Below are 22,839 nucleotides of genomic sequence, written 5' to 3'. Positions count from 1 at the left end.
CCCGTCTCTGCATATCACAGACAAGTAATTAATTTAAGCCTTCCCGTCAGAGAAGGACACAACAGCCCACTTTCCACTCCAGGCCCATTTCCGGGCCTCGGAGCCCCCGCCATTAGGCAGCTGACGGAGCTTTTCGTCTTCGCCTGCTGGCAGTCCGACAACGACATCGGCTTTGCAAGTCCGGAAGGCGAGAACACGGATACCAGACTTGGGGCCCATTGGTCCGATAGCGGTCGTGAAGGGGGTTGTGGGGTCCCAGGTAGCCTGGGAAACAACATGTTAATATTTGCGGGAGTTCAGGGAAGAATGAGGGATCACTTACATCACTGGTTAGCTTGCGGTAGTTGAGGTCACCCTTGAAGAGGACGAGCTCGCTCTGTTGCAGGTCTTCGAAGAGATCCTTTGCTGTGTTGGGCATGCGCCAGTAGCCTCCCGGAGAGGTCCAGAAGGCATGTGGGCGAATGACCAGCTTGCCATCGGCGTGGAGCCCGGACCATTGCTCGAAGAGGAAGTTGACCTCTGACAGCTCCTTATCGGAGAGGGGGGAGTGTTCCTTGCCCGACTCATCGGCGGCAGTGTAGAATGATTGCGGGTCGGCGAGCGCGGTGATAAGGTCCCTGAAGTCTGGGGGCGTAACATCCGACACAAACCAGGGAATCAGCTTAGGGTGCAGTACTACTGTCGTAGCAAGGCCGGCAGAGAGAAGGTATCCGGCAAGAATAAGGTCGACGAACAGTTCGAAACCGGAGTTATCGAGAACAATATCTACGCGACGTTCCGCGGTCTTCTTTTCCTTGCGGGCCTTATTGAGCACCTCAAAGGCGGCGTCCAAATCGTTGACGAGGATGTTCTTCTCTGCCGCTTTGCGCGCCTGCGAACCCTGCAGTTTCTGGATGTCCTCGTAGGTAAGAGAGGTCAAGAGGGACAGATCGGTGGCATTACCCCACAGACAGATCTCACACATCTCGGAGAACAGGATGCGCTCAGCTTGTTCGACCTGCTCCGGGGTCTTTCCGTCAGCCTGGCCCTTTTCCGCCTCTTGAGCGATTTCCTTGTATCTCGCAGCTAGTTCCAGAACTGCCGGACGGGACGATTTGAAAGTGGACATCTTCTGGCGGGAAAATACATCGTATCCTTTCCAGTGCGTGGACAAGGCGAAGTAGGCACTGATGCGCCTGTCTGTTCTCCGTTAGCACGTCTATTCGCCATCTGTATTTTTCCGAGCACGTTGAACACACAGAGGTAGCATTCAGAGTACAGCCATGCAACATCATGCCATCTCGGGTTTCCTCGTTGTTCCAACTCCTTGTTATATTCTTCGATACCCGGCTGGCCGTCGTCGGGGAGGGGACTTATGCGGGCGCGTAAAAGTTAGCGACTTCCTCGACATAACCGGCGTAAAGTTAGCGGCGAAAATCACTCACGTCAATTGTCTGTTATGTTGCAATTCATATTTGAGTGCAGCAAGTTTCTCGATGATACCCTTTCCCTCCTTGCGCTTCTCCTCGTCCGTTACATCACCAACAGTGCGGTGGAGGTCATCAATAGCGCTCGTCTATAGTGACACAGATGATTAGCAGGAATCAGGTAAACCAAAGCCTGAGTGTTCCAAACCACTCACGATAATTACGGGCCAGCGTTCATGAGCGGAGGTCAAGGCGAAGCTAGATTTGTCGGAAGTAAGGTATTGCGCTGTTAACCAAGACCGGCAGAGAGGTGGGGTTAGTTTTGGTGGTTGAGTTGTCGTATTTTCTGGCAATGAAGACACATACGGGTCTTGGGATCGAACTCCATCTTATCCTCACTGTTGAACTGTGCTATCACACTGTTCTGTTCAATAAGATGATGAGGGGAGAGAAAACGTGAGATTGAGCAGAGAGGGACAGAAACAAGGCGGGGAAGCAAATGAATAACGGATAAAGCCAATCGCGGGGTCTACCAGCAAAGCGGTCGGATAATGCAATTCCGAAAAACAACAACTCCGACGAGAAGCCCTTATACTAGTCTATGCCATTGGATAATGCAATCAAAGTCGCCAACTAGTAGCCACCACATTCATATCAATGGAGATGGAAGAAACGCCAAACCATCTTACTGCCCAAGCCAACGTCCTCATACCTGCACATATATATTCGTTCACAAATCATCGTTCCGCTATGCAAGAAGTTCAAATCATCATTCAATAGAAACAGTATTTGGTATCTGAGAGACATCTGTCGTTATTTCAGTCTGCAGGTATAACCAAAGAGCCCCAACGCTCATTCCAGAATCGAACCTCTATGACCGGTCGAGAAGACCACGCTTCTCTATCCACCCATAAACGCCGTCCCATGCAGAGGTAAGTCATCTCACATCATGGACATGATCGAATTTTGTGCATAAGCCTAGAAGGAAACACGTCAGTCTTCTGCAATGCTTAAAGAAGAACAAAGTAACGAGTAGACTTAAAAAAAAAAAAAAAAAAAAAAAAAAAAAAAAAAAAAAAAAAAAAAAAAAAAAAAAAGGAAAGGCGGGGGGGTTAAATCTTACCATAGGCTTGATATCAGGGTGAGGCACAGCTTCAAAAACTTGGAAGTCCAGCTTAAGCTCTGGGCCAACGTTGATGAAGGCTCCCTTGTTCTCCGTGGTGTCGCAGTACTTGGGAGCAGAGAAGACGGTGATACACCGTCCATCATGCTCGACTTCGTAACCCTCCATACGGACTTCATGAGAACGAATGATGGCTTCCAGTCCGTTCTTCTCACAAAATCTCTTGGTAACATCCGGACCAAACTGGAGACCAACACCTCGCTTGCTCGGTCCGCGACCAGGCTCCGTCTGGGGATCGGTCCAGAGCATCTCCATCATCAGACCTTGCTGTCCGGGCTGGCGCTGGTTGTGGCGGTTCAGTTTCCGGATGTCATCCAAGGATGTATTGTCGTCAGAGAAGAGACCACCGTGGAGAACAAGATACTTGTCGCCGATTAATGTAGCCAATGGCAGAGCAGAGAAGGACTCCGAGAACACCTTGAACAGCCTCTCGTTGTACTTCGCCTTGCACTCTCCCTCGAATCCGTAAACCTTGTTCATATCGTCCGTCTCGTGGTTTCCACGGTTGAGGAAGATGCCATTCGGTCGCAGCCACTTGTATGCATAGAGAAGCAAGGCGATCTCAGTAGACCAAGAGCCGCGATCCACAAAGTCACCATTGAAAAGGTATGCGTGCTTTTCGGTAGGGTATCCGTTCAACCGGAAGATCTCCAGCAGATCGAAGAATTGTCCTGTCGCAATGTGTCAGTGACCAGCCAAAGGGGAGAACCGGGGTGAAGAGAAAACGGAGCGAAGCGTGAAGAAAGCATACCATGCGTATCACCGCAAACCGTCAACTTGGTACCCTGGTCCACACCGATCTCGACCATCGTTGGTTCCGCATACACAATATCTTTGACAGCCTTGACGATCTGGAAGGCATACTTGCGATGGATTTTCTTGCCATTCTTGAACCGCTCAATCATATCGTCGATGAACTCTTGCGTCATTTCCTTCTCCAATCGCACACCATCATAGCTGTCGTCGACCGCAATGGCGTCGATGTCCAGGTCCTCGAAGGCCGACGGCGGGTCACCCACTTCAATGGCCTTCTCAAACTCCATCCGACGCACAAGCTTCTCACAGTCTGCCAGTTTTACCTTCGCATCGCGGTTATTGGGCTCCCTCTTCGCAACGACTTTGAAGTCTCTCAGGGCATCTTTATAGTTGAGGATAGCGGTGTTGGCTAGGGCTCGCCTCCAGTATGCCTAGAACAAGTTAGTCGGTTGACAAGACATTTCCTCTTCGAAAATGGTTCTGGATATTCAGCAGTGCAATATTTCCAGCAGAGAAAAGGAAATGAAAGAGAATATATAGTCGAAGGGGCGTATGTTACTGACCTTGGTGTAGGCGGGGTCGAGCTCAAGAGCCTTGGTGGCGTCGGCAATCGCAAAGCCATAAGCCTCGAGTTTGATATGCGCCTAGAGCAGTTAGCAAGCTGTCGCTCTATCCTTCTGTTGCCCCTTCGCCTTCAGGGCTAAAAGGCAGAGCAGTCGGCAGTTTAAAAAAAAAAAAAAACCTGCCCAGAGCGCAACGTACCTGAGCGCGATTGCTGAAGAACGACGGCTCGCGATCATATTTCTCTATGGCCTGGGTGTAGAAATCCACGGCAGTAGGCCACTCATGCTGACCGAACGCTTTGTTGCCCTGCACCTTAAGCGCAGTGGCAGCCTCGAGGTCGGACGACGCCATCGGAGAACGGAAGAGAAGAGAGGGAAGAGGGGTTTTCCGGCAGGAAGGCACGAGAGCGTTTGCAGGAAAGACAACGGTTGATCGTCCACGGGAAGGGAACCTTAAGGCTGACTTACTCCTTCACTAGCTTAGGGGGTGAAGAAGCTTCCAACGACGGAAGGAGACAGATTCAAATCGAACGGATTAATGTTCCTGAGGGAGGAATGCGGAATTTCTGCAGGAATTTGGACCCTTGAATCTATTTTCTTATCAGTGGCTGGATTACTTTTTTGGAATTCAATCCCGAAGATCCTCCCTCCAGTCGCCGGTCTTGGCATTTCCGTTCCGACATCAAATCAATCGATCAAATCAATTCACTCCAACAACCTCTCTCTGTTTCTCTCTTCATTTCTCCGCCCACAAAAAGCCACCTCGATTCTTTCACCTCGCGCCCCTCTCCGAAAGTCTCCCAGTAACGAGGTCCGTCGTTGCAATTTAATAATTTTCACTCCATCGAAATCCTACCCCATCTCAAACAGCACACAGCACACAGCATATGTCCTTCTACGTCGCACCCAGCCAGCAGCGCACTCTTCGCGCCTGCATGGTCTGCTCTCTCGTCCAACTGCACAGCGTACGTTCAAATCAGGATCAAGACTGCATAACCAAAACAGAAAGACCCGCCCGTGATAAACTGACACATTCTGCACAATAGAAATTCATGCGCGAAGGCTGTCCCAACTGCGATAACGTCCTCGGCCTCCGTGGCAACAACGACGCCATTCAAGAATGCACCTCCCAAGTCTTTGAAGGATTGGTCACCCTCCGTGACCCCAACACCAGCTGGGTGGCTCGCTGGCAGCGACTCGATAGTTACGTGCCGGGAACATATGCCGTCAAGGTGACTGGATCGGTATGTTCTGATTGGGTTATGTCCTCTACGCAATTTTTTCTTTGGCTGGACCTGAAACTGACGTGGTGGTTTGTTTACTTTGTAGCTCCCAGATGAGATCATTTCGAGCTTGGAGGACTCGGGTGTGAAGTATATTCCTCGCGATGGTAGCACTGGTGAAGAGGAGACTTGATCGGGTGGTTTTTCTGTGGTTCGAGGCGCGCATTATTACAATTTTTCCCAGATCTCCTGGCTAGAAAGGATGGGATGGTTCTGTTGTCGGGGATTTCATAACGGGCTGCTCCTTCCCGTTGCACGCACTTGGGAGTTACGGATTTCGGTTTACGTTCGATATACGTCTTTGGGTATGGGCTGCTTTGTTATTACGCTGGAGTTGTCCCCTTTCTTTTGTGACTCATCACGACCTTGAGAACTCCTTTTTTTTTGAAGATAAACAGTTGGATTTTGTTCGATACCCAACATGCAAAATCGATGCACCTTGGGACGGCATCAGATTGCCGTTTGCTATATATATGTGCTAACAGCTTCAAAAAAACATAACTCGTAGACAGCGTGCCAATCAGACACGGAGAGACCCACCCAACCCAACAATGAACGCCAGACTCTGCCAATTCAGGGAAACAGAAAGAGATGCAAATTCAATGGAAAATGATAGTCATGCCAACCACAAGTTCCTTACAGCTGCTTGATGATCTTCTCAATGCTCTCCAGGAGGATATCAGCTGCAGACATGTTAGCATCGGGTTGACACATTTGAAACTAGAGTAGAAATTTGACTTACCATGGTGCTGCTGGAAGATCAGCATGGGCCTGAGACGAACGGCATTGACTCCGCTTCCACCAATGTTGACACCAACGCCCTTGGCCTTGCCGAGGAATTCATCACGCTTGGGGGTATCCCAGGCAATGAAGGTTCCCTGGCCCTTACCACGGAGGTTCTGCAGGTGCTCCGGGTACTTCTCAGCAAGGCGCTGGAGACCAGAATAGAGGTAGTCACCAGTCTGGGCGGTGTGCTCGACGAGGTTCAGGCGCTCGATCTCCTCGATGATACCACGGAAGATGAGGGCACGAGCGGGGTCACCCATCCAGGTGTTGAACTGACGGTACGGCTTGTTGGGACGCAGGGCAGGGTTGCCGTAGTAGTAACCAGCGGTCTGGGCCTTCTTCGAGAAGGTCACCATGTCGGGAGGGGTCTCGAGGTTCCAGTGGTCGTGGGCCCAGAACTTTCCAGTGGCACCAACACCAGTCTGCACCTCATCGACGATGAAAAGAACGTTGTTACGCTTGGTGATCTCGCGCAGACCACGGAAGAAGGCAGGCGAGGCGTGGTTGTCTCCACCCTCAGACTGAATCGGCTCGACCACGACGGCGGCGACAGGGTTGTGCCATTCCTTGATCAAACGCTCCGTCTCCTGGAGGCAGCGCTGTTCCTCCTGGGCGTTCTCCTGAGCATGCTCCTCAAGCGGGTACTTGAGGGAGGGGAAAGGCGCCTGGGGCCAGTCGAAGGCAGGGATGTCGAGCTTGTGGATGGGCTTACTGCGGGTGGTAGACAGACTACCAAAGAGACGACCGTGGAAACCAGACTTGAAGGACATGATCGACAGCTGGGGAGAGCCTGGAGCCTGGTTCGTCATGGTAGTCTTCAACTCCTCCTCAGTGAACTCTTTCTCGGGGCCTCCACGCTGCAACTGGCGGTAGTACATGAAAGCGGCTTTGTAGGCAGTCTCATTGGCGTCAGATCCCGCCATGGCGGTGAAGACCTGGTTCAGGCCCTTGGGGGCAACCTTGAGGATACCGGTGTTCAGGATGTCAGCCCAGTCAGCCGAGGGGAAGTTGCCCAGGGCTGGTCGGTTGATCAAAGAGGTAATCATCTCGGGCGATTGAGCAACTTTGGTGAGATGGGGGTTGTTGTAGCCAACAGGGATAGAAGCAATCTGAGCGTATCTAGCGACCGACATCAGCGATCAGGTAGGAAGTACGAAGGAGATGGCACTAAAATCGAACTTACACATCCAGGAGGACATTTCCATCCAGATCAGCAATACTAGCACATTGTTAGCCATTGTCACGGCAAGCATGCGTTATCGCGAAGCAAGTGACATACTAGTTACCAATAGACTTGGAATAGTCAGTGAGCATGTTCAAGCTTCGCACGTCAAAGACCTTGTCCAGTTCAGCCGTGGCAGCCTTGTTCTTAGGACCCGGGATGGCGGTGGCCAACTGAGGAGCAGCGGGCTCATCAGCGAAGAAGGGCTTCGCCGCCGCGCGAAGGTGCGGAGTGGTGCTGATAGCGCGGGCAGTCGGCACGCGCGTCACCGAGCGCAACCTGAGGCTGGAGCGAGCAATGGAGGCCATTATGATCGATTTATAGTGAGAAATGAGGATGTACAGAGGTGTGGCAATTCTCCCGCTGCGTGGGTTGGGGGAGAAGAAATACTCCTGGCAGCAAGATGTGGGGAGACGGTGATAAGGTAGATAAGAGCTCTATCGCTTTGATCACAGCTCAACCAAGCTCGAGTCACAAGGCAATTGAATCCGCCAGGGGTATAATTTGGAAATTGAGTAGAATACAAAGGAACAAGGGGAATTGCGGCGCCCAGCTAGTCTTATATCACCAAAAATTCTAGGTCTTCTGTGGAATGCCGGCGACTTTGGAGCTCTCTCTTGAGCTGCCCCGCGGCCTGGGGGGAGCTATTGTCGGCGATTTGGACCAATCAGGGTGTGTTCTACCACCGCCGTCGGCGATAAAAGCGAGGTAAGGACACAGAGGGAAACGCTCTGGCTAATCATCTCTGGCCAAATATTTGTCCCAATGAAGAAGGTCTTCGCCGGAATCTATTGCAAATAATCTTAGTCAAAGATTCGAACCATCAATTGCTGTTTGTCATTATTATAGGGAGTGTGTCAACTCCCTCTCAAACTGAAGCTCCATCATTTTTTAGTTCTTTCCCCAACGATAAGCCGATAAGACGTCACGTTTACGCGGTTATCAGTAGCCGGGGCGTGCGATAAGGACTGACAGCCGCGTGTGACTACTGAAGATCTACGAAGCATAATCTCCAAGTACAAGAATTAATATAGCTATTTTCAATAGTATATGCATATTCCCGGCTTAGGGTCTCGAGTCAACTACTAGAAGATCATCGGTGCTACATACTGAGTACATACTAATCTTTCCTGGTTTGGCCGCATTACAAAGACCGGGCAAACTTGAATTGAGCTGCGTTTCTTACAGTGGAGCCTCTTAAAGCGGAATTGGCAAGGCAGGATAAGAAAGAAAGACATGCAAAAGATGGCCGAAGTGGTTAACGACAAAGATGACAATTCTCTGTTGGATAGTCTTAGATCATCGCGGACTGGACCCCCGTCCGTGGCTTTAACGTGCACCTCCCTGTCAGAAACAGTATCAGGAATTCAGTACAACAATTCCCAGCCATTAGACCCGATGAATACCCCAGAAACACCAATGGGCAACGCCGACACGCTGGCGCAACTGACCGCGCTGGTAATGAGCCTCGCAAACACAGTTCAAGCCCTGGCTGAAGCGCAACCTGCTTCCAACGCCCAGATAGCGAACGGCTTATGAAACTGGTGCAGTCACTTGAAGCTCAGATTACCACCCCAGCTATCCCCAAAGCCCAGGAACTGCTCCGTGACTACGCGAATTATCTGGCCTGTTACAGAAATGCCTTTTAGAGTTCAAACTGAATTTTAACCATACAATTGGTGGCGAACTCAATTCTATGTTCAATATTTCTGTTGATCTTCTCTGGTAGAACCAGCAGAGTTCCACAAAGCGGCCTTCAGACAACAGAAAGGGGGAAAACAAACTAGAGGGGAGAAACGGCAGGCTCGCAAAGCTAGACATCTATCTCTGCATTTGGGCCGACAAGGAAAGCGTTGACCCCAAGCCACCTACAACCATGGCCAGTCCCACGCAGCATAGCCACCTGACAGAGCCAGAATCCATTGCTTCCTGCAAACAATCCGAATCACTAGTTAGAGTGGCTTAAGCCTAGTCAAAGTAACCGAGCTAACTATAGTGGCACATGTTCCTTGCTTCCCCCGACCCAAATCCATCTCAAATCTGTTTGGACTACGGAGTGTGGCAGTGTGATGCAACTCTACAATACTTTGTGAACATTTCGAAACTTCGATTGGTTTGAGATCTGGGCCCCTATACTTACAGTTACCTAACTGCTTCTTATAGACGCTCAGAGCCGCTGAGTACCTATAAGAATAGTGGGTCATATACTTTCGGATCCCAACTGTAAGCTCTGATTAGGCCAGTATCGTTCCGCCAGGATTTCTGGGCGTAGTATGTTATTTCCCGAAAGAGCAATTTTCAATGTGAGTTATTTGCGTCTGTTAGCGGGCAGCCTCACAGTGACAAGTAATCACTTCTGAATCTGGGTCACATTGATCACTTCATTTATGTTACCCCTTGCTTTGGGCTTTACTAACATTTGACACTGTACATACTCGGAGATCAAATTATCAGAATATGATTCACTATATATCCTGTTCCAACAATATTAATTCGCTGAGCATACTCGGAGATCTACTCTTAGAAACCCCCAGAGAACCACAATCCTTTTAGCCTTCACAGCCTCAGCATTCAGTACAAGTACATGGTAAACAACGACACAGGAAATTTCTCTATACCCCTGTTCTACTCTCTTCTCAAAATCACTACACAGGCGTTAATGAAAGCTCAAGCCAGCCCACTTCCACCTAACCAGTGGACGCATGGGGTGGGGCATTTTATTAGAGACTATGTCCTATAATCTAAGTATCTAACCTAGCCTTTACTAAAGACCACCAGTCAGTGTTTAAAAATTCTATCAATGTGGCCTACTAATGGTTACCTGCTACCACCGCTCCTCTCCCCCTTTAAGACTCAGACAGATCGGGTTTTAGGCATTGAAACACTTTTTTGTCGAAGATCGTTCACTCTTACAGTAAATTGAGAAATGTAGGAAAAGTTTACACCCTCCATCAAGAAAGAGTGGTGAGCAGATTTGAGTAGGGGATCTAACATTAAATTAAACCCTTCCCTCCCTAAGGTGGGACGCAACCGATTCGTGTGCTTTCCTGGTGACTCCATCCAATCAGTACCATGTGCCAGGCGTTCGATGTGTAAAAGTGAATGTAACTTTCGTAGCAATGAAGTTAACCTTAGATCCAATGAAATTTTATCTATAGCGAGTGACTCACTCAGTACTATCAAGACCGGTACAGTCTAATGGCCTGCCCTATAAGCCTCATAAATGGGGCATTACCAATCCATGAAGCCCGTTGATCATTATGAAATCAAAATGATGGACAGATATAATCGCGGTGCGACGGAGATGTCCGAATAGAATATTTCTAGGAGCCTGATTTCAACTTGCTATCTCACGTCAGGCTTAGTGTATGCTTTAGATATCTCAGCCGTTTGCGGTTGAGTTTGCGGTCTTCGGTCTCCCTAAGGCTCCCTGAAGTATAGCCAAACTGAAAATGGCTGAAACTGGTATGCGGCCCTAAAGAATGATACCAAATCGTATATGTCCCTGAGGCCTTGGAGTCGGTACCTTATTCTATAATATAAACTTGTGATATATATCCAGGACAGACGTTAACTCCTTTCCTTGCCACACCTTAACAGTGGTTAAGAAAAGGCACACGCTCTCCTTGAAAACAGTACAACGCTATCTATGGATGTGAGTTGCAAAAGGTAATTGCTAACACAACATAGGACACAACGAAACGATCCTATATCGGCTACTATGGGAAACCATTACATAAATACAAATAAATTCGACATCTATCTACGAGGTAATGATGTAAAACAGTATTACTGCAAACACTTTCCCTACGGATATCAGGTCGGCCAATATAATATCATTTGTCACAGAGACGCTATATAAGCTCCCAGACTATTGTTAGCAAGTTCCGACTCGATGGAACGCAGACATTGGCGGCTGGCCTAGCCTTGTAGGAGAACATGTCAAGCAACCCAGAAAGTATTAGCTACCAAGAACCTAGACACTTTTACCCACAGCTTGAGTCCTAGTTAATAATTCTCGGAGAGGTTGAGCAAATAACCGATTGAGTTAGCCTCAGCCTCGTAGTAACTGTCGTTCAGATCACTATGATCCTCAAATGACTCGTTGTATCCTTCACCCGACGAGTACTGATGCTGATAAGATGGGTAATCTAGATCAAGGGGGTTATCTGCGTCCCATCTACTGGTTTGTTCCCTTGATATCAACTCAGCACTCGCAGATGTATGGGGCGAGATATCTGAACCGATTCCCGAGAGACGAGCAGTGAATCTTTCATCGTGATCTCTGAACGCAGGCAGGATGATGGCTTCATACCAATCATCCACCTCAACGAGCTCGTCCCATTTCCAATGTCCAACAACCTCTTCTTCTTCAACCACCCAGAGGCAGAGGTATTCATCTTGATAGTCCTGATAGAACATCCCGTGTGGGTCTCTTACCCCATAGTAATGCATTTCGTTAACCATACTGAGAAGGTATCGACCGTGGGCTTCCAGGACCCTTGGATTGATAACCGTAAGCATCTGAGAGCCCCTCGTCCTGGCCCTTGTTTGGGCAAGTCGCTGTGCTTCTTCTGCGCAAATGGTGAATGAGATGTACGGTGTTGGTGTCTGGTTGCTGTCATGGGCGTGGATGGCTAACGATAATGCCCGGGCCTCGAAAGTATCTAGTAGTTGACATGGACAGCTTGAATACATGCTGTTTGTTGAGGTTGGCTGGACGGCCGAGTGGGCATCCCAGGTTCTGAGGAGTGGCTGGCTTAGGACTACGCGAGATGTCTGAGACCATGGATGGATTTCTTCCTCGGTGGGTGCTGGGAAATACTCCAGAGGAATATTCTGTGTCAGAATGGATGCTTGTGCCATTATGCTGGATGCACAGTATCTAGTTTGCTGTATGGTCGGTTGTTTGGTGGTTAGTATTGTGCGTTGCTTGTATGCTGGAGGAAGCTGGGCAGGCACTCTCCATCTGTAATTCTAACAGGAAACCTTTTTCTCTGTGACTCATCTCTTTGCAGACCTTTCATAAATCAAGACATGTCACGGTAATCATGACGACTTCTGCTGATGCGTATCTTTAGTAAGGGTACCCATGTGCATGGCTGCGACTAGAGGGTGCCGATGGTGACATGTAAATTGCTTTCTTTACAAGCCTCGTCAGTAGGAATAAATGAAGGATAGTAGGGCGTAGCTTGACGATAATGATGCTTGCAACTCCTTCTGGGGCGCTCAGCGTGCAGTCAAGCTTCAAAAATTGCCCTACCATGACGTTATCAGAGGAGGGGTTATGGTAACAGGAATCTGCCGGCCAGGGTAGTGTGAGATCATTAACAATAGAATGCTCTTTTCACCACGTTAATACTAGGGACTGCTGCTGATTCTAATTTATAAGGTGTATGACTGGTCGGCTACTGACGGTTCACACACAGGCCGATCTACACCTCGTAGGTTGGAGAAGCCGGCCGTCACAAATGAGTGCCACATAATACCAATTATTATCGAGTGACATACAGGTATGGTTATGGCTGATATTGTCAAAATCAGATGGTTGATGTACAAAAGATATGCACCGGATAGATTAGCCTGAATCACATCGGAAGTCAAGGATGTGAGTAGGCTTGGTCTTAAGTAACCATCGAAGAGCAATACTCAATTGTAGCCGTTTATAATACCCCTTTCCTTCACAATTGAGCGAAGATGGCAAATGTGATAAAGCTGTTTCGTAGGTAATTTGCCTCTAGCCTTATCTTGGCGAAACCTGATAATAACGAATGGACACATCCGTGGTGCGTATAATGGATTGACATGGAAAGGCTTCAATGATGGTATGTTTACTGAGTTCAAAGATAGCATCGAGTTAACCTAAGGTATGTTCGCATGATACGGTGACCGCAGCTGAGACAATTAATACATGTACCTAGTACGGCTACCAGTGAAGGAAACGTAAGGAGCCCGTTGTTCAGACCATCAGGTAAACTATGAATTCTAGTACCTCTGTCAGCTCTTGGCCGGACCCTGAAAAAGGGAAGATACCCTGTTTAGTCTTCTCGTCTGCTCCACTGACTCGCGTGCTGTCTTTCTGAATTGGCTAAGACCGTAATATAATGTGTGGATCTCAATGCCTTTCCTTATTAGTTAGCAAGGTGAATGTAACTAAGAGAGAGGTACCTATTCTTAGCGCATCCCACCGAGGAAAAGAGGTGTCAAAAGTACGTACCCTAGATATAGGACAGGCTTAAGTACGATTTGGAAGGTTGGTAGTAATAGCAGGGGTTAGTAGTAGACCCCACAATCTCACATAAGTATCAAGTTACTAGTATCCAGTTAACCTTTAAGAGCACAGAAGAAGGGGGATCAATCAGCGGCGTAGCTGCAGCCGCGGCTGCAGCTGCAACTGCTAGTAACAAGCATGACTTAGTGCTCAGTAGAAGCAATTCCAGGATGATGCCGCGACACCAGCACATGGTTAGTAGTATACAATATTTATGAATGGCAACAGGGATACTACTACAATCACGACATCCAACAACGACCATATCCCCTAACAATAACGATATCTCAGATACCAGCAACTTCCCACCATTATATGGGGTTATTAGGCTAATAGGCCTCTTGGTACTCCAGATCCTACCAAGATCTACGCGAGGCCCCTACTAACCTGATACATCTCCACCCCGCGCTAGTCGTCACCATTAGGGCTTCGTATTCCACGGAGATTGCCGGCCGACGGAGGCCGGAAATATTAGTCTACCATGATTCGCCAACAACGGCCGAGGTTGGTTCCTAGGTTCTAGGCGGACAGGGATCTATACGACTAGATATGCATGTAATTTAAGTAGGCAGCGTAGTGTATGGACCTACATCCATCCTTAATCTGTTAGTAATAATACTGACGTGTTAAATAGAAATCATGCCACATCGGCGTCGACTATCAACGGATTTATTTCGGAAATGTGGAGATGGTGGGGATGGCGGGATTTATTCCAAAAGGGCTTTGTGGTGGGGGCCTCCTTTGTGTGCTGTTGCGTAGGGAGGGTGGAAGTATACAGTGCTTGGGTGTAATTCTTTCATTCTCATTCTCATCCTCTTCTATTTGCATTGTCCGATCGAACAAATGTAGTGTATCGTATGTATTAATACATGTAGTTTTCCCCAAATGTACAAGAAGTCAATGTAAGGTGTGGCGGAAAAGGTTATGAGAAACGTGTGGTTTCGTAAAGAGAGTTCGAGCTCAAGGATCGTAAATTAGCAGTCAATGCTTATTGAAACATGATAATGGTAGGAAAGGCTGAAGGAATGTCATAGGGAATGTTTGTCTTTGAATGGCGAGCTGGTTTGTCGGGTAAGAGATGCGGAAGACTTCTCGCTGCCAGGCGATGTGTATACCGCACTGTCATACTTAAGATCGAAATCTTGGTTGGGCGTCGTGACACGAGCATGATTGGATGACATGCTATGATCATTACCGGTCGGATCGTGTGGGTTCCGGGATTCGGTCCAAGTTTCCATCTCAACCGTCCGGTAGATCTCAAATCGTTCCAACTGGCTGTCAGTATGATGATGATGATGCGATCGGCCCCTGGAGGGTTTGGTAGAGTGCCTCGACGGGTTGACCGACGACCATAACTTCTGAGGACGGCTTTGACCATATCCGGACGCGTATCTCTGGGTGGACTGGAGTAGCCTTGGCAAGAAAAATGCAACGAGAGGTCTCAAGGCGGGCGCAGAGGCACAGATCTAATGAATATTAGAAACGTTTCCTAAGAGGAGGTTTGCGACCTTTAGACATACCAATCCCAGGTTGATCTCTATTGAAGCAGCGAGAAAGACCGGCCAGCCTAACCAAGTCATGTCGTACGAGGCGATCATACTCTTATACACGTAGACCGTCCGGACGGTGCCGGCAACGTTGACCACAATTCCAAGACTAAAAATGGACATCACAGCAATACGCTGCCGGGCCGGGAGTTTAAGATTCCAGATCAATGGCATCGGGACTACCGTGGATAAGAAGTCGGTAAAGATATTGATGACACTAGCGGCGAATACAACGGCCCCATCATTTAAACAGCGATGAGGGTATGTTGGTTGCATATCCCAGTAGGCATGGATCGGGCTAAAATATCGGTATAATGTGAGACGCAAGAAGAAGCAAAGAGAGAAACGGTAAACATACCTGCATTGGAAAATGCAGACGAACAAAAAGATAAGACACAGCAGTGCCACCAAGACCATTGCCCCAATCAACACTATATTGTATGTGGTATAGAGACCCTTGCTACCGGCTCCGAGTAGTCGTTTGCAAAACCATAACAGCGCGAGCTTCGTGATGCTGGATGATAGGGAAAAAAGAATTTGGAAGAGGAGGTTGAATTTGGAGGCAGTTGGAAGCCATTCCAATGGAACGTCCCATATATGTCGGTTGCACCCATATTGTTCAGTGGCCAAGCAGATGACCACGCACATCGCAATTGTAAATGCCTAAAAGCAGGTCAGAGTCAGCCAGTAAAGCCCCGTGTCGTGTGCAACATACCAGCGCGACTACGATAAGGATGTCGTCAATGCCAGGGCTGCATGTTATCTTGAAGCGAGTATAGAGTCTGAGGCAAGTTACGATAAAAGCTAGGGCGGAAAAGACGATGGTCACGATAAGGACAGAATTCCCACGGGTGGTAGGGTCGATATAATTCGGTGTTGGCCATGTCGCCAACACATCGGCTGGGGGCAGCTTCATGTTTCGTGTTTAGTCCGGAGAACCGCAAGTTGTTGATGATGGTAATCGCCCTTGTCGTTGTACAGTAGTTGGATTTTTATTACTCAGTCCAATATGATCATTGCCATTAGCACCCAGGTCGAGTGGTAAGGATCGTATAGGCCATCATTAGGGTGTGGTGTTAACGTCGTGTCAAGGCTGATAAGGAGCAAGGAGATATGGATGGATCGAAGTAATATACCGACATGGGGAGACTGGCAAGATGATATACTTCACAATCCTCATGAGTAGGGCGCGCCCACTCTCAATCGAGACCAGCAAGAGTATGACAGCCTAATTCGTGAGAAGAACAATCCTTGTCCCTTTGGAACCCGGGACGCCGATCAATGATGTCTTTTTGAGAACCCGGGGACAGCCCTCGTGGTATTTGTGGGCTAGGATTTTGAGCTTTTATATTTCCCCATGGCCGACCTAGGTCCAGAGCCACTGCATTCCCTGCAGGTAGGCTCAAAAGCAGGCGCACCATGGGGTTTGGAGGGATGCCGGACTGCCCCTCCACTGCGTAGCGTGCTGCCACGCGATCGCAAAAACAGAAGCAAATCCGAATACTACCGGGGTTTCACGTTCAGTGAAGCGTGGTGATAGGCAGATCCATGACCCATCGTTCACGTTCTACTCCACCGTAGTTTGTGGCCGATCTAAGTCATGGACCACTAATGGTCGCAGCAACGTCTGGACCCCTGGGCGGAGCCACCGAGTCCAAAAAGTTAAAAGAAATTCCAGTGCCTGGGATAAGTGACATTTTGCCGTTGTAACGTCGCTGATTTGAGGATATTCAGCCGACCGACGCGTCCCCTGGAAGACAAGGACCAATTGGTGGTCATCACAGCTGCGACTTCACTTAAGAAATTGCCAAGTCCCGTGGACACGAGGCTGGCCACCAATCGCGTTACATTGCCTTTTTCTACGGTCCGTGCACCAACAATATATTAAGCCTGTCTCGTATAATATTTATATTATAATAGTCATTCTTATAGTTTTAAGCAGTTAGTCCACCATTAGTTTCAAGTCCGTGTCCTCCCGTGCTATACCCCAATGATCACTAAGGTGGAGCCACTGGAAAGGTAGCACCGTAGCAGATCTGGGTAGCGAAGTCGGCAGTCAAGGTTCGAACTTCAAGGTAATTTCTCGTTTACCTTACGTACTATCAGTATCGACGGACCAACCCCCGCGCGTCCCTCCCTTAGTGAGGTTACTCCTAATTCACTCTAACTGGTCTTAATTCAGCATTGTGGCCTCACACCGTGTGGAGAATTGTGGATTAGGGCTAACACCGTTTGGGTAGCAGACCACCTGAGCCTGGAGCCCAACAGGTCCCTCATCCTAAGACTGTCAGTCAATCGAAGTTTCTACGAATTTCCCATGTAAGAAATCCCTAATTATAAGCACAAATAAATACAAAATCAAACTCGAGAAGAAAATTGAAAAGAAAAAAAAAAAGAAAAGAAAAGAAAAGAGGAGAGAGGCTCCAAGTCCAGAGATCTGATACCATGGTCAGACTGATACTAGTACCTTTCCACAGTAACATCGAGACTCAATTGCATTTGGTGGAACCACGAGGGTTTCACCGTTTCATGAACCTTAAAGGCGAGTCAAATATTGAAATTGAGTCTTCGGTGTTTTGCATGTGTTTTCCGAGGCAAGCCTCAGCTAGTCATTTAGCTTGCCATTTCCTCGGCCCCATGACTCGGCTAATGGTCTGTGCTTTTTTTTTTTAAGTCCATATCACTGACCATAAAAAACTATAAATGGCCCCGTACTCGATATAAGGGATGGAGATATTTGTACTATGGAGCAGTCTCGGTTACCTCATAGATTAAAGTTTGACCACGTACCTCAACTACATACTTTACTTGAGGGGAAAAAGAAATATTACAAAATAAAATAAAACATAAATATATAAATAACGACAGAGTGAGTGAACGTGAACCGCAGCGGTCTATCTAGCGTATCCGCTCTATATCAAGCTTTGAGCATTATAGCATCGTATTGCAGAAACGGTAATAAGGTTAAGGTTACAGCTTAAGTAACTTCACTCCGTTCAGCCGAAGATAGAGAGCTACACTACCTAGGTACGTACGGAGTAATACGTAGATAAGCCGTCTGTCGAGGAAATCTCATATTTGAGTCCCAATGGGTCATGACATCACTGTCCTATATGTTCCTGGCGGAAATATTTGGTAGTTGCCACTCTTCCTCTCGGTAGGTATCTTTGTACCCACTATGAGGGGTTAATTCGACCTCCATGGCAAAAAGAAAAGGCTTCTTTTTGGGAGAAAGAATCCTTCGGTGTAGATCATGTAAGGTGGATATCCTTATAATCGAGTCAAGACTGGGAAGGGTCTATCCCAAGAAGCTCTGGGAACGAGCCGGCAGATCATAAGTGGACCCAACGACTCCCCCCCATCGTTCACGTCAATCATTCGAATCAACAGAATACTTGCTTGTGGCTTCTGATTACTATATCCTGAAATGAACCAAATTTACTCCTTGCGATGATTTAGCCTTATATCCTAGCTGTGGGATATAATACCTAATCAGAAAGGAATGCCCAGGAGTTGACCCCTATTATGTCGAACAAGTGATCTGGATTTTGGGAAGGACAACCGTCGGCTTGAAATACCCATGCTAGTCTGATCTTCGCAAGTCGTGACTCTTACTCTTTCATCCCTTTCAGCATCTTTCGATATACCATTTGTGGATGACACTCCAACCCAACCCCCAGAAGCGTATTGTACACGACCCGAGAAACATCCTAATACATGTTAAATGCACAAGTACGTTATCAAATGAGTAGAGGCACAGTCCTTGTCCTATAATGTACTATTAGGTGAGCAAACCTATGGTCTAGATACCACAAACAGGACTTCTCTTTCATGCAAAGTTCGATCCGTAAAACTGCACGCGGATATATCAAGTACATTCCGATATCATCTGCCGAAGACATGAGTTCTTTTTGATAAAGTTCAGGAACAAGCTTTGTTTCAGTGGGATGTTACAGTCCCTGAATGGGTTTTTGAACCAATTATCTTCAAGTCTTATATCCACTGTTCAAATAGATAGACTTCAAAAATAAGAACACAATTGAAAGCTTGCTGGGTTGTTGAAGTGGGTATCTTCCTGGACATAGTCCTGGGGTCGTCGAGTTAATTACTCGCCAATTATTCTATCTCAGTAAAATAAGAGATGGAAGGAACGAATTAAAATGTCTCATATTTTTTTAATTTTTTTTTTTCGACTCATGTAGCTACTTATACTAACCTCGTAATTTTTGTAGCACAGGCACGGATAATTCTGCCTCAGTCAGAAATAACCTAAATGATGCCCCTCTGAGTTGCGAATGTCACATGCATGAGAAGAATTCTCATGTCTTCTGACTCCGAATCAATCTAGGCTGAACGAAGCGAACACTTTGATATGATATTCAGCACTCTATTACTGCATATGGTGAGACTCCCCATACAGCCAAACAACCACCGATCTAGTGAAAAATTGAGACATAGGAAAAAGCAAGAGAGGAGATAAATCAATGTTGAAAGAGGAAAAGAAAACACTACAATGCTTTTCGCCCGTATATAAGGTACAATTTCCCATATTGGTGCACTTCCAGATTCTTCGACTCCCGCAGCACGTGCATATTCAAGATGTCAATCTCCGTTTTGTTCCAACCTAGAACCCTGGATAGCAAAACATTGGTATATGCAGGAACGCTATGAACTTGGTGAGCCTGGAAAAATCGGCCAATCTCCTTTTGCTTTGGATCCTTGGCCCATGGACTCGAAGGTGCTTTCACAATCTTGCAGACTACATCTGTGAACCCGGCCTCTTTCATCGCGGCGGGCCATGTATCCAAATTGTCCATAGGTTTGCCAAACTTGGCACTCGCCTCTTGGACAAGAGAAACGACCTGTTTTGTGTAAGGTGCCTTTTCGATCGAGCCGTCGTCGGAAAAAATATCGACAGTAAAGCTTTGTATCTCGAAAAACCCACCTGGACGCAGATGATAGAAGGCTTGTTTGCATAGGCGAGGGAAGTCGTGTATGGACCCAGCAAGCTCCCGACCATGGATGTAATCGAATGGATGAGCGTACGACCATTCCGATTCAAAATCATCGATTTCAAATTGACAGTTTGGAGGAACCCTTAGAATCGTGTCAGGAAAAAAGAGAGATATTCCAACATTGGCATTGCAACACTGATATGTCTCACCATTTTGGCTGTATAGGGCTAAGGTCATTGCCTGCAGTATAGAATATTAGCTCAAAGTAAGCAAAAATACAAAATCTGTATCACGTACCGATCACTTCGGAGGACTGATATTGACTAGGGCAAAACAAGCTCAGCATGTGGAAGAATAGAACGATGCAAGAAAGGACAACTTGGATAATTTGGTCTCGTACTCCGCAAAATCGACAGCCCAGATTCCTGTGCCCGTACCAATATCCAAGACTCTTTGTGGGTCTTTGATCGGGGCAATGTGGATTTCTCCATCAAGAATCAAGTTATAGATATGGTGGAGTAGGTCCATCCGGTCCTGCTCCTCTTCATCATTTGGCTATAGACATGTGTTAGACTGTCTAACCCGACATCAAGTACCCAGGGGACAGAACATACCAGAGCATACTCGCCTTCGCGGTACGCATGGTATCTTCGACCGTTCTACAAAAATAGCTGTTATGCGATGTGGCCTTTGTACAAAAGACCCTAACAATGCGTACCTCGTACCTGATTTCCTAGAATGTTAGCCTAACTGTACGACTTGCCTTAAGATGGTAACGGGATGCTAAGAGAAGGAAAGCAGCGATTATAGGGGCCGCACTTGTAATTCAAGACACTCGATGTTATCGATGTCCGGTAACTTTCGGATCCAAGGCTAGATAGAGCGCGTCAGCTAAAACGTGGAGGATTCAATGCTGAACATGAGAATATGTTACGAGTCATTATAAGCAGAATCGTTATCAAGGTAATGCGCATCCTGATCGTGATTAGCTTGAGTATTGAACGATATCAATATAGAATGAGAGAGTGAGCCGGGAAACATACGTCTGGTTCAATTTCCGGGTCAGTCGTCACCCGGAACTGTTCAGCCATGATTCTTAGGTCTGCAAACAGGACGAAGTGCAATTTGAAAGTAGGTGCCATTTGTGGTTTAAATTTTACTGACCGAGGGTGGCCACCAACAGCACCCCTCATCTGGGCAATTTTAGAAAGAACCAATAATTGACACAACAAACTGTTGAGGTATAACGTGACTATTATAGCTACTGGGTAGTAGGCGGTTCTTTTACCTTTAATGGTATGATATTACAAAGACACTAATGCACCCGCACAGAAGCAAGGGCCAAGCATATATTTGACGGTTTCTGAGGGTAATAGAAGGAATGCATACACTGGGGGTTGCGAAGGGAAAAGTAGGCATGGCTCTGTTGTCATGATTGTTCCTACTATAGCAACGGAGTCTGAAGAAATGAGCCTTCTGAAAAGTATATGAAATTTGAAACTCCCTGACAAGCTCGACGGCGAAACACCAAAGTGTAATAGTAGAGGATCATTAAGATGTCTATTATATCGATACTATGCACGTTTGGGGTATGGAATTCCGTGTTTGTATACCGATTGAGCATTCTACATCAACTATACCTTTCGCGCCGTGAACTGCGGATACCTTGAATTTCATTCGTAATAACCCTCGCTTGTAGACTAGTATACCTAGTAAATAATACCAGAATTAAGTACTACAAGCAAGCATGAGAATTCTTAGTCTTAGGGCAGAACAACTATTCTATGACGTCAACAAAGATCAACATGAACATTTCCTATGTAGGCTAAGTGTCTTTTGGATGCCCTTCGAGAATGCCCGTGGACGGAATATTAGTATTAGTATAAAGAGTAATACATACATTTTGAGAACTCATTATATTCGGGCATATAGGCGCTATTGTCTAGAAAATATATCCGCAGTTTTTGATTCAGGACTGACTATCCGAGGCCAGCTTCCGCGTCCTGGCATATGCTGATTCTGCAAACTTACCTGACCCAGCATCTCTCTTCTATATAGATCTCCAAGACAACGTGCTTCCATACGTGTAACGCTTCTAACATTGCCAATGGCGTTTTGTATAGCTTCAATATATGAGAATCTCCATGACGTCGTGATTTCCCCTACCTACCATCGGTTGGGTGGGTGGGGCAGCGGCGGGGCGATGAGGATAAGTAGTACGATGGTAGTTTTGAATATAGTGATCCTCATCTGGTAAGCTAAATTGTCGTGTATGGGAGTTTATCACCAAGCATTCCCTATAATATACTTCAGAGTTGAACCAATAGCTAAGGATGTCTTATGACTAGACTAGGGTCCCGCGATACCATCAGGGTTATTTATACTCTGCATGTACCGCACGCTATCCAAGAGATCATAAAGTCATAATAGTGGAGCTTTTTCGTCCCACCAGGACGTTGAAAATACTCTATGCAAAATAACCCGAGGACAAGGATATTTATGCTATGCCGCTGCATATAGGTAGTCCACGCTCACCACATAAACTCCTACTCCCAATCAGCAATCTCTCCTCATCCAACACAATAAGGAAGACTAACCTCTGTATGCAATGTGACCGATGGGCCAGATATTTTTCTCTTCCGTATAACCTGCCTCAACGCATCAATCATCTCGATTGGGCCGCATCCACCGATGACCACCCGTTCCTCTGAGCTACAGCCCGAGATGAGGTCCGAGATCAGAAATCTGATATCTGGCCGTCCTTTCTTCGTATGAAATGAGTCATCGGTTGTGACCCCAGGCGCTGTTATCTTCGATAATCCCATCTCGATATCGCCACCACTGGGCAAGGCGTTGGTTAGGCCTGC

At 47.2% G+C, this 22,839-nt stretch overlaps 6 protein-coding genes across 6 annotated transcripts; 1 reads left to right on the top strand and 5 right to left on the bottom strand.

Moving 5' to 3' along the window:
• Positions 1 to 33: 33 nt before the first annotated feature.
• BDV38DRAFT_267981 (uncharacterized protein) lies at positions 34 to 4,260 on the bottom strand (the record flags this gene model as incomplete). The annotated part of the gene is made up of 8 exons (XM_032056684.1): positions 34 to 264; positions 323 to 1,179; positions 1,239 to 1,351; positions 1,425 to 1,555; positions 2,530 to 3,260; positions 3,341 to 3,776; positions 3,909 to 3,989; positions 4,108 to 4,260. The coding sequence occupies 8 exons, from the start codon at positions 4,258 to 4,260 to the stop codon at positions 34 to 36; spliced, it is 2,733 nt and encodes a 910-aa protein (XP_031918306.1).
• A 535-nt stretch (positions 4,261 to 4,795) lies between these two features.
• spt4 (transcription elongation factor SPT4) lies at positions 4,796 to 5,324 on the top strand (the record flags this gene model as incomplete). Its single annotated transcript, XM_032058710.1, has 3 exons — positions 4,796 to 4,873; positions 4,955 to 5,152; positions 5,238 to 5,324. The coding sequence occupies 3 exons, from the start codon at positions 4,796 to 4,798 to the stop codon at positions 5,322 to 5,324; spliced, it is 363 nt and encodes a 120-aa protein (XP_031918305.1).
• Positions 5,325 to 5,593: 269 nt separating this feature from the next.
• Positions 5,594 to 7,872, bottom strand: gatA (4-aminobutyrate transaminase gatA). The gene is made up of 4 exons (XM_032053429.1): positions 7,257 to 7,872; positions 7,161 to 7,196; positions 5,934 to 7,096; positions 5,594 to 5,874 (listed from the first exon to the last, which is right to left on the bottom strand). The coding sequence occupies exons 1-4, from the start codon at positions 7,505 to 7,507 to the stop codon at positions 5,828 to 5,830; spliced, it is 1,497 nt and encodes a 498-aa protein (XP_031918304.1). The 5' UTR covers positions 7,508 to 7,872; the 3' UTR covers positions 5,594 to 5,827.
• Positions 7,873 to 11,207: 3,335 nt separating this feature from the next.
• BDV38DRAFT_278410 (uncharacterized protein) lies at positions 11,208 to 12,065 on the bottom strand (the record flags this gene model as incomplete). The annotated part of the gene is made up of 1 exon (XM_032058709.1): positions 11,208 to 12,065. One exon carries the CDS (start codon positions 12,063 to 12,065, stop codon positions 11,208 to 11,210), a length of 858 nt encoding a protein of 285 aa, XP_031918303.1.
• A 2,220-nt stretch (positions 12,066 to 14,285) lies between these two features.
• Positions 14,286 to 16,293, bottom strand: BDV38DRAFT_236182 (uncharacterized protein). Its single transcript, XM_032053428.1, has 4 exons — positions 15,733 to 16,293; positions 15,376 to 15,680; positions 14,991 to 15,315; positions 14,286 to 14,936 (listed from the first exon to the last, which is right to left on the bottom strand). Exons 1-4 carry the CDS (start codon positions 15,931 to 15,933, stop codon positions 14,499 to 14,501), a joined length of 1,269 nt encoding a protein of 422 aa, XP_031918302.1. The 5' UTR covers positions 15,934 to 16,293; the 3' UTR covers positions 14,286 to 14,498.
• Positions 16,294 to 19,525: 3,232 nt separating this feature from the next.
• On the bottom strand, positions 19,526 to 22,797 carry BDV38DRAFT_267978 (class I SAM-dependent methyltransferase; the record flags this gene model as incomplete). The annotated part of the gene is made up of 6 exons (XM_032056683.1): positions 19,526 to 20,114; positions 20,182 to 20,212; positions 20,270 to 20,295; positions 20,373 to 20,506; positions 20,536 to 20,631; positions 22,570 to 22,797. 6 exons carry the CDS (start codon positions 22,795 to 22,797, stop codon positions 19,526 to 19,528), a joined length of 1,104 nt encoding a protein of 367 aa, XP_031918301.1.
• Positions 22,798 to 22,839: the final 42 nt, after the last annotated feature.

This window comes from Aspergillus pseudotamarii (genome assembly GCF_009193445.1).
Source record: "Aspergillus pseudotamarii strain CBS 117625 unplaced genomic scaffold BDV38scaffold_5, whole genome shotgun sequence".
In the NCBI taxonomy this organism is placed as follows: Eukaryota; Fungi; Ascomycota; class Eurotiomycetes; order Eurotiales; family Aspergillaceae; genus Aspergillus; species Aspergillus pseudotamarii.
Note: the sequence above shows the minus strand (reverse complement) of the source record. Positions and strands in the feature narration are given on the sequence as shown.